Consider the following 17,894-nt stretch of genomic DNA (forward strand, 5'->3'; position numbering starts at 1 on the left):
CTAAATTAGCAGTTCAGTTAGCAGTTTAACATCTTTATACCTATTATTTTGTTCACCGCCTGTCTGTTGCAATAGTTCTAGCAGCTCACTTGCCTTGGACTGACTGGACTTCCTACATTGACCCTTGAGCAATAGAAGATGGACAATGGCAAATCTTTCTCGAGATCTCACTATGAACTAATTGATCCAGACAGTAGGTATGTATTCATAATCCCTTGTGTCATGTGATCTACATCAATCCTTGCCCAGTATCTACCCTCAGTGGAGAATTGGCAGACCAGGGGTAATATACTAACTCACTGTTTTTGTTTGCAGCGTTTTTGTTTATGTGTTGCACCTTTATGGAAATATTAGATTTTTTTTCAGTAATAGTAGACACAGTAGATGAATTCAAAAGTTGCAGTTGTGATGGAAATCAGCACATAGTTGGAAGAGAAATAATTTGTGGAATATCCAAAGAGTAGAGCTACACCCCTGACTGACACAACTTTCAACCATGAGAGACAACTTCTTCAACTAGAGGCTCATCACAGTATTTGAGAACTTTCTGTGATGGGTCAGCGACTGAGTGAGGAGAGTGATTCAGACCAGGAAATTGATGTTGCAGAGCTGCAGGAGTGGTATAAGAAGTTTGTGGTGGAGTGCCCAAGTGGAACACTCTTCATGCACGAGTTCAAGAGCTTCTTCGGCGTTACTAACAACAAGGAGGCGGCCGATTATATCGAGAATATGTTTCGCGCATTTGACAAGAACGGAGTGAGTAGCATACAGATTACTGTCATCTGATGGGGGCCTTTGAGGGCCACAGTGTCCACATGTCTTTCAAGTGATAACTGTTGAACATCCCTTTCTCTTCATTTCCGTATTTATTGATGAGTATCATTTAATTATTTTATGATTTTTTTCCTTTGCAGGACAATACAATTGATTTTCTAGAGTATGTTGCAGCCCTGAACCTGGTCTTGAGGGGCAAGTTGGAACATAAACTGAAATGGACTTTCAAAATGTACGACAAAGATGGAAGTGGCTGCATTGACAAAACAGAGCTGCTGGAGATTGTAGAAGTAACAGTCGTTCAAAGATTAGTGTATGATTACATAAAATACAGTTTCTATATGCATATATACATATATGGGATATCATTCCAAAATCTGCTTATCTTCTCTCTCAGTCCATCTACAGACTGAAGAAAGCCTGTCATGGAGAACTGGATGCAGAGTGTAACCTCCTGACCCCAGATCAAGTGGTCGACAGAATATTTGAACTGGTTGATGAAAACGGAGATGGTGAGGACATTTTCTTTACCCCTTTACTTCTGACAGCTTGATCTGTGGTTTTAATACTTTTATGATTTAGCAGGTCCTCACTGTGATTTCCATAGCATTATGACTGTGTAACACATTATTGTGTGTAACATTCTAAAGTATTTAGAAAATTGCACCATTGGACAATGGGTGTTAGAAATGTTTTTCCCTCAGTGTACACAGTGTTTGGTTTCAGTAGTGTAATATTCATGTGTCAGCATACTGAATTGTAATTGGATGCATTCTACCGCCGTATCATACTGCGCTATGATTGGTTAAGACCACCCAGGCAGTGTTGCCAACTTAGTGACTTTGTCGCTATATTCAGCGAGTTTTCAGAGGGTGCATTGTTACCCCCGTCCCAAAGCACTCACAGGCGGCCCAGTCCTCACGCAGCAGTCCCTCCCAGCTGCAGTCAGAGCAGGAGATGTTCACCCCTATGCGTCCAGACTGCAAATGAATCGCGCATGCGGGAAGCCGCCGCTGGCTGATCCCGCCCTGGTTTACATTGTGTTTTTTACTCACTTTTTGTCTCTCCCACAACGTTATTCCTCTCTCCTACAGCGTCCATCACATATACATGCACATGGCCAATTATGCAAAGTAGGTGCTGAATTTGATTATTTTGTACAAAGCATACAAAACAAGTAAAAGGACTAAAAATATGGATTTTTCTGGAGTTCCTTCACCTCGAATGGATTGGGGTTCTACAAATCTACCCGATGCATGGCGTAGGTTCAAACAGCATGTGGAGCTAATGTTCACGGGTCCTCTGAAGGAAAGAGGGAAAAATGCAGCTACCTGCTCCTCTGGACCGAGACATTTACATCACATGGACAATTGCCGAGGATGAATCAAAGGTACAGAAAACATACTACGATCATTTTGAAGCATATGTTGTGCCAAAGACCAATACAATTTTCGCTAGGTACAAATTCTATGAGAAAGTACAGGGAGCTAGCGAATCGTTTGAACAGTTTGTCACTGAGCTGCGTCTGCTTGTGAAAGACTGTGATTATGCAAACAAGGATGCGATGGTCAGGGACCGTATTGTATTTGGAATACACTCACCGCGAGTGAGAGAGAAACTTTTGAATGTTGGGTCTGAGCTAACGCTGGACGAAGCTATCGATATAGCCAGATTTCACGAGCTAGCACAAGTTCAGATGAAAACCATTTCGGGCGGCAGCATCACGTGAACAAGCAGTGCACGCAGTCAGGCAGACATCCAATCACAACTCCGGTGCCCAGAGAGCATGTTGCAGAACGGAGAGAGACAGAACTCCAAAACAGAGCGACACAGACTCCAAACGCCCCAAAACGTGGATATTGTGGATACAACGTGCATGACGAACAGGGAAATTGCCCAGCTAAAGGCAAACAGTGTACTAAATGTGGAAAATGGAATCACTTTGCAAAAGTGTGCAGAGCTTACCGTGGAAAAACAGTACATACAGTGAGTGAAGATTAAATGTCAATCAAAGAGTCAAATGCTGATGAACTGTTTATTGATTCAGTGACACAGAAAAGTCAGATATCAGAGACAGAGCAAGCCTTTGCTGACATTGAGATAGGAACACAAGGCACAGAGCTAAAGTTCAAACTAGACACTGATGCACAAGTAAACATTATTCCTCTGAATAAGTACCGAAGCTTGACATCTGAGTGCGAGCAAATACAAGGAAAGTGACATGATGTTGGACTTTTACATTGTTGACACTCAAGCACCTGCAGTGCTAGGTCTTAAAGCATGTTTAGACATGGACCTTGTTAGAAATTGCGTAATTCAAATCTGATATTGGAATAAGAATCAAGAGATCTTCAATCCAAGCTTAATTTATTATATGCAAAATGTATGTATGATAAGTATGAAGGTTCGTATATACGGGTCCACTGAAATACCACGCAGGGCACTCAGAGAACTAAACTATTGTTTACAGGTTCTTTCTCAAATACTCTGACAGAGAGTTCCCACCTCTTCTGTTGGCCAATCAGAGTAAAGGACTGAGTGTGGTTTAGACTTTACTCAGCCAATCCGTTGGTGCACGGGTTAGTCTCACCCCTCGGCACTCCATTTGTTGCACACTGTTGCCAGGCATAAGTTTATCATAACAACCTGTGGAGTCAGCACCCAAAAGACACCATTCCACTGTACTACGTTCAAGGACGGTTCACAGACAACAAAGAGGCAGTGTTCGTATCTGTGAGAAATACAAGTCTTATCTCATCCTAGCCCCTAACGTTCCTCACATGAATCACAGCCTGTTATGTGAAACAATTTATATCAGTACAGTTCAAACCTATGCTCCTCATTAATGCATTCCTTCTAAGCTATTCATCACATACAGATCCAATTATGAGAAAAATAGAACCCAACAACCTCATCAAGCTAGTTTTATCAGTGACAGCACCAGTAGAGATAGAGAATGTCATGGAGGAGTTTGCTGATGTTTTTACAGGAATAGGACTATTCCCAGGAGAATGTACCATTCACCTTGACCCAGACGCAACCCCTGTGGTCTACCCACTGAGAAAGATTCCCCTTACTCTCCACGCCCGTCTGAAGAAAGAGTTGGAGAGCATGGAGCAATCTGACATCGTCACCAAGGTTACAGAACCGACGGATTGGGTCAACGCGTTAGAGGTGGTGGAGAAACCACGCACAGGCAAGCTCAGAGTATGTCTCGACCCAAGAGACTTGAACAAGGCTATCAAACGCCCCCATTACCCCTTACCGACGCTAGATGGCATCACACACAAGCTAGCGGGTGCACGCTACTTCAGCGTCATGGACGCCAGATCAGGCTACTGGGCTATCAAGCTCACAGAAGAGTCATCTAAGCTCACAACGTTCAACACACCGTTTGGACACTACAGGTTTCGTCGCCTGCCTTTTGGGATTATCTCAGCCCAAGACGAGTTTCAGCGAAAGATCGACGAGGTGTACGAAGGCCTCAACGGAGTTGTGGCAATTGTGGACGACATCCTTGTCTATGGTCCAACCAAAGAGGAACACGACAGAAACCTCAGCGCGATGCTGCAAAGGTCCCGCGAGAGAGGAGTCCGGCTCAACCCTGAGAAGAGCACAGTCGGCGCTACAGAGGTCAGCTACTTCGGACATCTTCTCACAGCAAATGGAATCAAGCCAGATCCGCAGAAGAGCTCAGCTATAAAGGAAATGGAGCCACCAAAAAACCGTGCAGAGCTGGAAACAGTGCTTGGCATGGTCAACTACTTAGCCAAGTTCGCACCCAGCCACTCCAATGCTAATGCACCCCTGTGTCAGCTGCTAAAGCAGTCCAGTGAGTTCCTCTGGGACAAGCAACACATCGCTTTCCAGAAAGTGAAAGACTTGATCACGAGCGAACCAGGACCAATCCTTGCCTACTACGACCCCAACAAAGAGCTTAGACTCCAGGTGGACGCGTCGAAGTATGGACTAGGTGGAGTGCTACTGCAGAAGGAAAACCCATCGGCTACGTTTCCAAATCTCTCACAGACTGTGAAATCAACTACGCTCAAATCAAAAAGGAGCTGTATGCCATTCTGTTCGGATGTAAGCGTTTCCATCAGTATGTCTATGGATGACAAGTCATTGTGGAATCAGACCACAAGCCCCTCGAGTCAATCATGAGGAAACTGTTAGCCGCAGCCCCGCCAAGGCTACAGAGAATGATCCTTCAACTACAAAATACGATTTCACAATCACTCACCGTTGAGGCAAAGACATCCCTGTCGCAGAAGTTTATTACCTACAAGGACAGCAGCCTTAGTGAAGGCATGGATATGCAGGTGCACACTGTGTACAGCAACTTACCAGTTAGTGACACAAAACTGAAGCAGAAACAGAAAAAGACACACAACTCACACAACTGAGGAAAGTCATACAGTCAGGATGGCCTGAGGAGAGGAGAAAATGCCCTCAGAGCGTCTCATAGTTCTGGAACCATCGTGACGAACTATCACAGATCAACGGAATCATTTTCAAAGGAGAGAAAATCATCATTCCTACCAGTCTCAGAGAAGAGATTTTGACAAAGATCCATGCTGGACACATGGGCATGGAAAAGTGCAAACAGAGAGCACGGGACATTTTGTTTTGGCCCGGAATGTGCAAACAAATAGAGGACATGGTTGGTAAATGCCCCACCTGTCTTGAACGACGCCCCTCAAACACCAAAGAGCCAATGTTACCTCACCGTATCCCAGACCGACCCTGGCAGGTCGTTGCAACCGATCTGATCACCTGGAACAGCGAGGACTACATTATAACAGTGGACTACTACAGCAGATACTTTGAACTCGACAAGCTTCACAGTACCACATCTGCAGCTGTGATACACAAGCTGAAAGCAGCCTTTGCCAGGCATGGCATCAAATGAGTTTGAATCCTTCACAAAAGCATGGGAGTTCACACATGTCACCACAAGCCCACATTATCCTCAAAGTAATGGCCTTGCTGAAAAATCTGTGCAGATTGCCAATTCACTCATGGACAAAGCAAAAGCAGACAAGAGCGACCCCTACCTCAGTCTCCTTCAATACCGCAACACTCCAGTTGACAACTTCAAATCACCAGCCCAGCTGTTGATGAGCCGCAGACTTCGCTCAATCCTTCCCAGCACCAACCAGCAGCTGCAACCTGAGCTGCAACCTGAGGAAATGCATGCAAAACGTGCACAGACAACAACACCAAAAGCGATACAACGACAGGTCAGCTAGACCACTGCCACCACTGAACGACGGAGAGTCCGTTAGAATCCAGGAGCATGGCTACTGGAAGCCAGCAGTCGTCATCCAACCAGCTGACACTGAATGTTCATATCACGTTCGCACCGCAGAAGGAGCGGTGTACCGCCGCAATCGTCGTCACCTACTGAACACAAAAGATGAACTGTTCCCCTGAAAGAGAACGGGATGGACTAAACACAGACACAACACAACATACACCATACTTACCTGCAACACCACAAGAACTGTTGACTGACACAGAAGCATACTCAGCTTCATATCACACAAGGTCAGGAAGAGAGGTCAAGCCTAGAGCTGTCCTAAACCTGTGAAATGGCAAAGGGTGTAGGCGGATTGCTGCCCTAAAAGAGTTCCGGACTGTAAACTTGTTATTGAAAAGTTAACATGAAATGCTTTGGTATTGTATTTGTTTGAAATGTTGAGATGTCATTGCTACAGTGAAAAGCTGAGTTGATGAGAAATATTTGTTCTAAAAGTAACAGTATGCTGAATCAAATAAAATCAAATCAAATTGTATTGGCCACATGCGCCGAATACAACAGGTGCAGACATTACAGTGAAATGCTTACTTACAGCCCTTAACCAACAGTGCATTTATTTGTAATAAAAAAAAGTAAAATAAAACAACAACAAAAAAGTGTTGAGAAAAAAAGAGCAGAAGTAAAATAAAATAACAGTAGGGAGGCTATATATACAGGGGGGTACCGGTGCAGAGTCAATGTGCGGGGGCACCGGCTAGTTGAGGTAGTTGAAGTAATATGTACATGTGGGTAGAGTTAAAGTGACTATGCATAAATAATTAACAGAGTAGCAGCAGCGTAAAAACATGGGGTGGGGGGGTGGGGGGGCAGTGCAAATAGTCCGGGTAGCCATGATTAGCTGTTCAGGAGTCTTATGGCTTGGGGGTAGAAGCTGTGAGAAGTCTTTTGGACCTACACTTGGCACTCCGGTACCGCTTGCCGTGCGGTAGCAGAGAGAACAGTCTATGACTAGGGTGGCTGGAGTCTTTGACAATTTTGAGGGCCTTCCTCTGACACCGCCTGGTATAGAGGTCCTGGATGGCAGGAAGCTTGGCCCCAGTGATGTACTGGGCCGTACGCACTACCCTCTGTAGTGCCTTGCGGTTGGAAGCCAAGCAGTTGCCATACCAGGCGGTGATGCAACCAGTCAGGATGCTCTCGATGGTGCAGCTGTATAATTTTTTGAGGATCTGAGGACCCATGCCAAATCTTTTCAGTCTCCTGAGGGGGAATAGGCTTTGTCGTGCCCTCTTCACGACTGTCTTGGTGTGTTTGGACCATGATAGTTTGTTGGTGATGTGGACACCAATGAACTTGAAGCTCTCAACCTGTTCCACTACAGCTCAGTCCTCTTTTTTTTCCTGTAGTCCACAATCATCTCCTTTGTCTTGGTCACGTTGAGGGAGAGGTTGTTATCCTGGCACCACACGGCCAGGTCTCTGACCTGTCTCTGACCTCCTCCCTATAGGCTGTCTCATCATTGTCGGTGATCAGGCCTACCACTGTTGTGTCGTCTGCAAACTTAATGATGGTGTTGGAGTCGTGCCTGGTCATGCAGTCATGGGTGAACAGGGAGTACAGGAGGGGACTGAGCACGCACCCCTGAGGGGCCCTCGTGTTGAGGATCAGTGTGGCAGATGTGTTGTTACCTACCCTTACCACCTGGGGGCGGCCCGTCAGGAAGTCCAGGATCCAGTTGCAGAGGGAGGTGTTTAGTCCCAGGATCCTTAGCTTAGTGATGAGCTTTGAGGGCACTATGGTGTTGAATGCTGAGCTGTAGTCAATGAATAGCATTCTCACGTAGGTGTTCCTCTTGTCCAGGTGGAAAAGGGCAGTGTGGAGTGCAATAGAGATTGCATCATCTGTGGATCTGTTGGGGCGGTATGCAAATTTGAGTGGGTCTAGGGTTTCTGGGATAATGGAGTTGATGTGAGCCATGACCAGCCTTTCAAAGCACTTCATGGCTACAGACGTCAGTGCTACGGGTCGGTAGTCATTTAGGCAGGTTATCTTAGTGTCCTTGGGCACGGGGACTATGGTGGTCTGCTTGAAACATGTTGGTATTACAGACTCAGTCAGGGACATGTTGAAAATGTCAGTGAAGACACTTGCCAGTTGGTCAGCACATGCTCGGAGTACACGTCCTGGTAATCCGTCTGGCCCTGCGGCCTTGTGAATGTTGACCTGCTTAAAAGTCTTACTCACATCGGCTACGGAGAGCGTGATCACATAGTCATCCGGAACAGCTGGTGCTTTCATGCATGCTTCAGTGTTGCTTGCCTCGAAGCGAGCATAGAAGTGGTTTAGCTCGTCTGGAAGTCTTGTGTCACTGGGCAGCTCGCGGCTGTGCTTCCCTTTGTAGTCTGTAATAGTTTTCAAGCCCTGCCACATCCGACGAGCGTCAGAGCCGGTGTAGTACGATTCAATCTTACTCCTGTATTGACTCTTTGCCTGTTTGATGGTTCGCGGAGGGCATAGCGGGATTTCTTATAAGCGTCCGGGTTAGAGTCCCGCTCCTTGAAAACGGCAGCTCTACCCTTTAGCTCAGTGTGGATGTTTCCAGTAATCCATGGCTTCTGGTTGGGGTATGTACGTACGGTCACTGTGGGGACGACATCATCGATGCACTTATTGATGAAGCCAGTGACTGATGTGGTGTACTCCTCAATGCTATCTGAAGAATCCCGGAACATGTTCCAGTCTGTGCTCGCAAAACAGTCCTGTAGCTTAGCATCTGCGTCATCTGACCACTTTTTTATTAACCGAGTCACTGGTGCTTCCTGCTTTAGTTTTTGCTTATAAGCAGGAATCAGGAGGATAGAGTTATGGTCAGATTTGCCAAATGGTGGGCGAGGGAGAGCTTTGTATGCGTCTCTGTGTGTGGAGTAAAGGTGGTCTAGAGTTTTTTTTCCTCTGGTTGCACATTTAACATGCTGGTAGAAATTAGGTAGAACGGATTTAAGTTTCCCTGCATTAAAGTCCCCGGCCACTAGGAGTGCTGCCTCTGGATGAGTGTTTTCCTGTTCACTTATGGCCTTATACAGCTCATTCAGTGCAATCGTAATGCCAGCATTGGTTTGTTGTGGTAAATAGACAGCTATGAAAAAATATAGATGAAAACCAGTGGCGGCTGGCCGATAGAGGGCGCTAGGGCGCCGCCCCTTAAATAAAATTATTTTTTTTTTAATAAAAAAATAAAAAATAATAATAATAATAATAAAAACATCAGTATGTCAATATTTGTGTGTTTGAAATATGGAATGCACACAGTAATATGTGTAAGATATGATAGAAAATCATATTCGCAACCTTTCCTCTGCCTGTCAAACGCCTCGTCAGCTCTGGGCGTACAGAAAGTGCCCCCAGGAGGCGGGTCTACGTAGCAGTTAAGCCAATTGCTAATTTAAGATATGAATGTATGACATAAAATGTAGCTAATCAGCGATTTTAATTCGAATCCAAGGAGGGCGATTATTTTATCGCCCCAAGCTCGCCCCTGATAAAATAAGGACCGGGCTCCAGTGGCGCCATTTTTACTAGACGACAATGGCGAACGCAAACGTTACTCCTCCAAGACCCAACCCTAACTCGGTGAAATCTCTCCTCCAAGATCCGTTTGAGAGGAGAACTTTGTCAGAGAAAGTTCGGGTGAAAGAGCTGGGCCCAGATCAACCTGACCTCTCAATCAGACAGCAGGCTAGCGAGAAAGGGGAAGCAGTATATGCGCGGCTTCTCCCGTAGCTGGTACACCAGGAAGGCTTGGCTAGCTGGGTGCACTGATGCTAATGCTTTATTTTGCTTTCCGTGCTTGCTTTTTAAAACGACGGGGTCAGATTCAGCATGGACAGGTACCGGAGTGAGGGATATGAAGCACCTGTCAGAGAAGGTAAAGAAACATGAGAACACCAGGGCACACATGGACAACTCTGTAAAGCTAGCTGTATTAGGAAGGGTGAACATTGCTACGCAGCTGGATGACGGCCACAGGATTGCGGTGAGGGAAACACAATGAGGAGGTGGATAAAAACAGGCACATTCTATCCAAAATTATCGATTGTGTGAAGTTCTGTGGGGCTTTTGAGTTGGCCTTACGTGGGCACGAGGAGACTGACTCTGCCGGACAACCCCGGCATTTTCCGGGGCTTAGTGGATTTTGTTGCCTCCCTCGACAGTGTGCTGGAGGAGCACCTGAAGACAGCTACCGTTACACAACACTGTGTACGAGTACAGGGATGACCTCCTAACGTGTTTCCAGACCATCAGAGACTCTGGGAACTTTGATGCCCCGACTGTCAGAGAGGCGGGGGGCTTTGTGAGGATGCTCGAAGACGAGGCTTTCTGTTTTTCCTGGCACTGTTCCACAAGATCATGCCAAATGTGGACATGCTTTTCAGCCAGCTGCAGAAGAGGAACATCGACCCTGTCTTCATTAAAGCACTTGTCCAGAGGTTCACAGAAAGCATGCTAACAATCAGGTAAATAACTATATTTACTATTGGCTGATAAAGATGCTGTTAGAAAGATGAATAGTTCACTTACAACAGTTTAAAAGCCTAAATGTGTCTGGTCATCAAAGTGAGTGATTATCATAGAGCCGTCACAATTATATTTGTTTTAGTATTTTAAAAGGAAAGAGAAGACATTTACATTACATTTTAGTCATTTAGCAGACGCTCTTATCCAGAGCGACTTACAGTTAAGAGTGCATACATTTTTTTCATACTGGCCCCCGTGGGAAACGAACCCACAACCCTGGCGTTGCAAGCGCCATGCTCTACCAACTGAGCTACACGGGACCACATTAGTTTTGGCAAGATCTGAAAAAAGAAGTTGGTGGAGTGCAACCCTCAAACATTGAAGAATTACAGCAGTTTGCTGCTGAAGAATGGGCCAAATTGCCAGCAGAAAAGGTGCAGCAAGCTCATTGATGTCTACAATAAGCATATGTTGGCAGCTATCTTGGCCAAAAGCTGTGCAACCAAGTACTAGCTCCAGGGTGCCAATAATTTAGTCCATGACATTTGTCTATATTTTCTAAATTACAATTGTAAACTTAAGTTTACAGAAATATAATTAAAGGTGTGGAGACCCATTTTTTCCTCTCAAATTTCAACTGATTTTAGAAGAAATAGGGAATTATTTAAGAAAAGCCCAAGGGTGCCAATATATTTGGACACAACTGTATGCCTTCAGTCTAATTGGAATGTATGGCAGTAGAGTTGTTTGTATTTCTCCCTAACCAAAATGGCTGCCATTAGGATACCATTCAGGATTTTTTTTCACCTGTGTTACCACGACAATCACGCCAAATGAGCATTGCATTTGTGTGCTCCTTCAGTGTGAATGCGCAAATTTGATATGGGTCACATGTAAAACTGATACATAATTGATACAGATTTACGGTATGTTGCCTATATATTACTATATACCGGTATTGATGCACAGACCAGTTTGGGTTTTTACTTTACCTTCTATAACGGTATTTCAATGTTTGGTTTGTTAAATGTGGTAATGCCACTCCGCCATGTGTAACGTCCGTTTTTCTAGTTTACTCCGCAATTTGGGTCGTCTCTCTCCCTCTCTCACCAAGTACCACCCGTCACTCAAGGAGCGCAGTTGTTGTTACTCGACCACGAGAACAAGTGTTTGTCCAAAAAGACACAATCAGACGTTGATAATAATGCAGGAAAGTACTACACAGTTTGTAATAATTATTCAGGTGTCCACCAGGTCAATTTCTAGAAGAGGCCTAGTTGTTATTGAAGATTAACTTTATTGCTAAGTGCACAGCAGAACAAAATTATGTTGCATCCCTCTCACAAATGTAATAGAAAAAAGGCTTTAAAACGTAATAACATCAGTTAATTATGTACATCACAGGTTAAAAGCAGTTACTAGACATAGTTTGTGTGTATATACACACTATCTGTCTGTCTGTCTGTCTGTCTATATATATATATATATATATATATATATATATATATATATATATATATAAAAGTCACTGGTTGTGTGTTGAGGGGGAATTACAGTGAGCTAAGAAGTCTGATTGCAAGTTATCAAATTAAACTTTATTTTTTGGACCCAGGGCCTCAATTCCCCTCTTTGTGTGGGGACAGCGCATCTGACGAGCAGCAACAGCCCATCAAGCGACGGAGGATGCTGGGACCAGGAGAACAACAGAGGTTGGCTATAGAGGTAAGTTGTGATGTAATTGTCAGTGTTTCCCCATAGAACTTTTTTCAGGCCTGGTAGTATGTAGCCAAAACCCTGAACAATCAGCACCTTGGTAATCATATACTTGAGTTGGACATAGGCATGTGTCAGTCAGGATCACTTGCATCAAAATAGCTTAATTGCAAATTAAAGCTGATGATGTATCTTTACAGGTATGTGATACCATCCTGAGTCATGCCAAAGAGAGGTTCTCCCTTCACCCAGCACCTCATCAGCGCAACACTATTGCACGGAGAGTTGTTCCCACAACACAGTGTGAAGTTCCCGATACAGCGCTTGAAACAACCGTGGAGGCGTACCCCATGTTGAACAAGGCCAAGCTCAAAACCGAACTGTCCCTCATCTATGAGAACAGTGAGTTCAAGGCTTGTAGTGGTGCAGTGCCCCTGTACCAGTTCTTCATGGAGAACAACCTTCAGAGCACTTTCACAGAGACTGCCAGCCTCCTCAAGATCCTCATCACCACACCCATGACAACTGCTGAGTCAGAAAGGTGCTTCTCTACACTGAAAAGGATCAAGACCTTCCTGAGAAACAGCATGACACAGGATCGCCTGAACGCTCTGGCCATGCTCTCCATGGAGAAGAAACTTGTCAGGGACATTCCTGACTTTAATCAAAGGGTCATTGAGAGGTTTGCCACTCAGAAGGACAGACGGGCAAAATTCCTGTACAAATAAGATGACAGACACACACACACAGAGCAGCTCTGGCCGCATGTTTCTTTGTATATAGTTGACCTTAGCATAAAAAATCCAGTTATATATGGTACTCTAGAAAGTCTTAATAGTGTCTTTGCTAATATTACTGTATATATGTTGTTTTGTATCAATTAATTGTTGCAGTTCTGGAGCACATTAACAATTAGTCACATTTAGTATGATCATAAAATACTGTATGCTATTCTTCCAGTCAAAGGTTTGAGTTCATCCACTTGATATCCATTTCTATATTATACATCCTTTTATACAGTGTAAGATTTCCTATAAACTTTATAATAATTTCATGTTATTGTCCACTTTCCACTCTGTTCTGACAGCATGCCTGTTGCGTTGCCTGTTTACTACCAATGGTAAAAAGTTCACTTTAAATGCAAATGAAAGGCTTGGGTTTGTGTAATATGTTTTTGTGTAAGAATGCCTCAACTTTTTAATATTGGCATTAAATAATTACTGAATGTTTCACTGAGCACTGCTGTCCTGCAGTTTGTGTTAAAATATATCGCGATGGTTACAGGAAAAAAAAAGTATGGCACAGCCCCACCGAGAATATTTTTCACCAGCCGCCACTGATGAAAACTCTCTTGGTAAATAGTGTGGTCTACAGCTTATCATAAGATACTCTACCTCAGGCGAGCAAAACCTCGAGACTTCCTTAGTATTAGATTTTATGCACCAGCTGTTGTTTACAAATATACACAGACCGCCACCCCTTGTCTTACTGGAGTCAGCCGTTCTATCCTGCGGATGTAGCGTATAGCCCGTTAGCTGTATGTTGTCCATGTCCTCGTTCAGCCACGACTCGGTGAAACATAAGATATTACAGTTTTTTTAATGTCCCGTTGGTAGGATAACCGTAATCTTAGGTCATCCAATTTATTCTCAAATTATTGAAGGATTGATGGGAGAGGCAGTTTACTCGCTCACCGTCGGATCCTTACAAGGCACCCCGACCTACGTCCACGATATCTCCGTCTCTTTCTCATGCGAATGACGGGGATTTGGGCCTTGTCGGGTGTCTGTAGGATATCCTTCGCGGCTGCCTCGTTGAAGAAAAAATCTTCGTCCAATACGAGGTGAGTATTCGCTGTCCTGATATCCAGAAGCACTTTTTGGTTATAAGAGACAATGGCAGAAACATTATGTACAAAATAAATTACAAATAACGCGGAAAAACACACATAATAATAGTACAATTGGTTAGAGGGCTGTAAAACGGCAGCCATCTTCTCCGGCGCCATTCATTCATTCATTGTTCATTGTTTCAGAGTCTGTTATGTTGATGCAGTTGGTGCAGTATAAATGGTTACTTACCTCGAGTTCATACTACAGAGCATGTATTCAAAAGAAACGCTTAAAATATGTAGAACATTTTTCATTTTTTTTAAGAAGGGGGATGTAATATTCATATGTGTCAGCATACTGAATTGTAATTGGATGCATTCTACCGTCGTATCATACTGCGCTATGATTGGTTAAGACCATCCAGGTGGGGAGGTCATCTTCAAGATGATCATGGCCAGAGACACATGAACATGCCAGTTATAGCTAGCTAATAAAGAGCTAAGTTTATAAAGATCCTGTCGTGCTGCATTTTATTATTTTGTACAAAGCATACAAAATGAGACAAGTAGTTAGTGAGTAATGCTAACTCTGTGTGTTTCTTCAGGGGAGTTGTCTCTGGATGAGTTCATCGACGGGGCCAGGAGGGACAAGTGGGTGATGAAGATGCTGCAGATGAACGTCAACCCTGGGGACTGGATCAGTGAACGGCGACGCAAGAGCTCTGGAGCAAGCTCTGAAGGTGAACCTCTGCAATAAGTTTCTGCACTTCTTTCGATCAAAAGTTGAATCCATCTACCAGCAGTTTCAGCTATCCTGTGCACTGCCCCTGTGCCCAGGTGTTGGCTGACACTACCACCATACCCACGTGGACTGTGGACTCTTGTGCAGAGGGGGCAACCATTGCTGTAATAACCTCCATCTCCCTCTCTCCCCATAACCTGCACACCACACACCATAACTTGTCGCTTCTTTTATAACTTTCTTTGTTTTCTCTTTTGAAATCCCTAATGTGTACATATCAGCGTGTTTCTGTTCCCACTGATGGGTATGTGTGTGCTCTACTGCTCATGATTGCATTTTAATAATAATAATATGCCATTTAGCAGATGCTTTTATCCAAAGCGACTTACAGTCATGTGTGCATACATTTTTACGTATGGGTTGTCCTGGGGATCGAACCCACTACCCTGGCGTTACAAGCGCCATGCTCTACCAATTGAGCTACAGAGGACCACATTTTGTATATGCAGTGTACAGTAAAAGGGACCAGTTTCCTCCATCTCTATATGGTTGAAAGACAACATGCAGAGGCAAATCGTAAAGTTTATTTTGCAATTATGTTTTGCTAGGGAAAAATGTCAATGGATAGAGCTGACAATAATATAGTATTCCGGTAGCAGTCTTGGTTGTTACATATCTGGCACACTTTTTGAATTTGTAGAACAACTATTTTTGTGTATGTTGAACTTAAAATCCATATTTATCTGAACAGTAAATGTGTATGAAGATGTATAATAAACACACCAATGTTGACCTATTTTATGAAATGTAAGCCTATTATATAGCCCTGACTAAATGCACTGTCAATTTCAGAGTATATGAGGGTAGCTCGTACATCACTTTATCATAAATAACCAGACAATATGGAAATCATACTGCTTTGACAGTATTTACTTCACTTCATCACATTCCAGCATGGATGGTACTGGAGGTAGGTACTGGAGCAGGAGCATAATCAACCTTCAGCTCCTCCTACCTCTAGGTACTTGTAGATATGAAATGATTGGATAGGTTTAAGCAGCTGCACCTTGGGTAATGGCGGTAGGCAGCAGATAATGGCGGCTGGTAGAGCTTTATGAGTCGACGAGACATGGCAGCAAATTCAAGATACAAGAACCATTTGAACAGTTTGCTACTACAGCGGATGAAGGAGTGGAAAGAGCGTGGAGGTTTGTGGAAATGGACAGCAAGGAAGAAGGGAAGGAGCTGAGTAGAGGGAAGCGGTGTGGTGAGGGAAGCTGAGTGTAGAGGGAAGGAGCTGAGTAGAGGGAAGTGGTGTGGTGAGGGAAGCTGAGTGTAGAGGGAAGGAGCTGAGTAGAGGGAAGCGGTGTGGTGAGGGAAGCTGAGTGTAGAGGGAAGCGGTGTGGTGAGGGAAGCTGAGTGTAGAGGGAAGGAGCTGAGTAGAGGGAAGCCGTGTGGTGAGGGAAGCTGAGTGTAGAGGGAAGGAGCTGAGTAGAGGGAAGCCGTGTGGTGAGGGAAGCTGAGTGTAGAGGGAAGGAGCTGAGTAGAGGGAAGCGGTGTGGTGAGGGAAGCTGAGTGTAGAGGGAAGCTGAGTGTAGAGGGAAGGAGCTGAGTGTAGAGGGAAGCGGTGTGGTGAGGAAGATTGGAGTCAAGTACAAAGATAAATAAATGTACTCCGGTAGCTCAGAAATGTCACCTGGCAAGAGTGAGGATGAATTACCTGCGGGGGCAGGTGCAGTGGCATGTGCGAGTTTGAACCTCGCCCCGATGATGACAAAGATGATTCTGGCTCAGTGGGAGTGAGAGTTTTGGAGAGAATGGATCCTTTCCTTCTGGCAGATCCATATGTGGTGTCAGGTTGGGTGGAGAAGAGGTTGGGGACTGTTGAATCGGTGAAAGTAACTCGAAGTGGACTCGTGATTATAGTTGTGTCTTCCGCCAAGAGGGAGCGGGCGCTCAGCACCACACGCCTTGGGCAAGACCTGTGACTTTCTGCAGAGTCTTTACCCAACAAAGTCAAGTTAGGATGTTTACAGTGTTTTAGGTGTCAAGCTTATGGTCATGTTGCAGCATTGTGTAGGAGGGAGATTCCTAGATGTGAGAAGTGTTCAGGAGGGCATGAGACAAAGGAATGTGTAGTATCAGTGGGAAAAGCAGTGTGTTAACTTTAGGGGTACCCATGTTGGTGGAGATTTTACATTTACATTTAAGTCATTTAGCAGACGCTCTTATCCAGAGCGACTTACAAATTGGTGCATTCAACTTAGGATAGCCAGTGGGACAACCACATCTTGATCACAGTAAGTACACTTCTTCAAACAAGCAGCTGTGAGCAAAGTCAGTGCAATCAAGGACAACTACATCTCGATCACAATAAGTACATTTCTTTAAACAAGTCAGTGCTAGCAGGTGAAATAAGTCAGGTGTTAGTTTATACAAAAGACAGTGGTAGTAAAGGGGGGGTATAAGGATTACTATTATACTATTCCAGGTATTCCTTAAAGAGGTAGGGTTTCAAGTGTCTCCGGAAGGTGGTCAGTGACTCCGCTGTCCTGGCGTCGTGGGGGAGCTTGTTCCACCATTGGGGTGCCAGAGCAGCGAATAGCTTTGACTGGGCTGAGCGGGAACTGTGCTTCCGTAGAGGTAGGGGGGCTAGCAGACCAGAGGTGGATGAACGTAGTGCCCTCGTTTGGGTGTAGGATCAGAGCCTGAAGGTAAGGAGGTGCCGTTCCCCTCACAGCTCAGTAGGCAAGCACCATGGTTTTGTAGTAGATGCAAGCTTCAACTGGAAGCCAGTGGAGTGTGCGGAGGAGCGGGGAGACGTGAGAGAACTTGGGAAGGTTGAACACCAGACAGGCTGCAGCGTTCTGGATAAGTTGCAGGGGTTTAATGGCACAGGCAGGGAGCCCAGCCAACAGCGAGTTGCAGTAATCCAGACGGGAGATGACAAGTGCCTGGATTAGGACCTGTGCCGCTTTCTGTGTAAGGTAGGGTCGTACTCTGCGAATGTTGTAGAGCATGAACCTGCAGGATCGGGTCACCGCTTTGATGTTAGC

The 17,894-nt window shown here is 44.8% G+C and overlaps 1 protein-coding gene across 2 annotated transcripts; it reads left to right on the top strand.

Annotated features, from left to right (window-relative positions):
- The first annotated feature begins 324 nt into the window (after window positions 1–324).
- guca1b (guanylate cyclase activator 1B) lies at window positions 325–15,246 on the top strand. 2 transcript variants are annotated; one of them, XM_041845134.2, is made up of 4 exons: window positions 325–756; window positions 915–1,064; window positions 1,172–1,286; window positions 14,702–15,246. In XM_041845134.2, exons 1-4 carry the CDS (start codon window positions 553–555, stop codon window positions 14,851–14,853), a joined length of 621 nt encoding a protein of 206 aa, XP_041701068.1. In that variant the 5' UTR covers window positions 325–552; the 3' UTR covers window positions 14,854–15,246. The 2 variants fall into 2 exon arrangements, 1 of the variants encoding a protein (XP_041701068.1); XR_005995095.2 differs by lacking the exons at window positions 325–756; window positions 915–1,064; window positions 1,172–1,286 and adding an exon at window positions 1,875–2,164 and having other exon boundaries at window positions 14,702–14,788.
- The last annotated feature ends 2,648 nt before the right edge of the window (window positions 15,247–17,894 follow it).

The sequence above is a fragment of the Coregonus clupeaformis genome, chromosome 24 (genome assembly GCF_020615455.1).
Source record: "Coregonus clupeaformis isolate EN_2021a chromosome 24, ASM2061545v1, whole genome shotgun sequence".
In the NCBI taxonomy this organism is placed as follows: domain Eukaryota; kingdom Metazoa; phylum Chordata; class Actinopteri; order Salmoniformes; family Salmonidae; genus Coregonus; species Coregonus clupeaformis.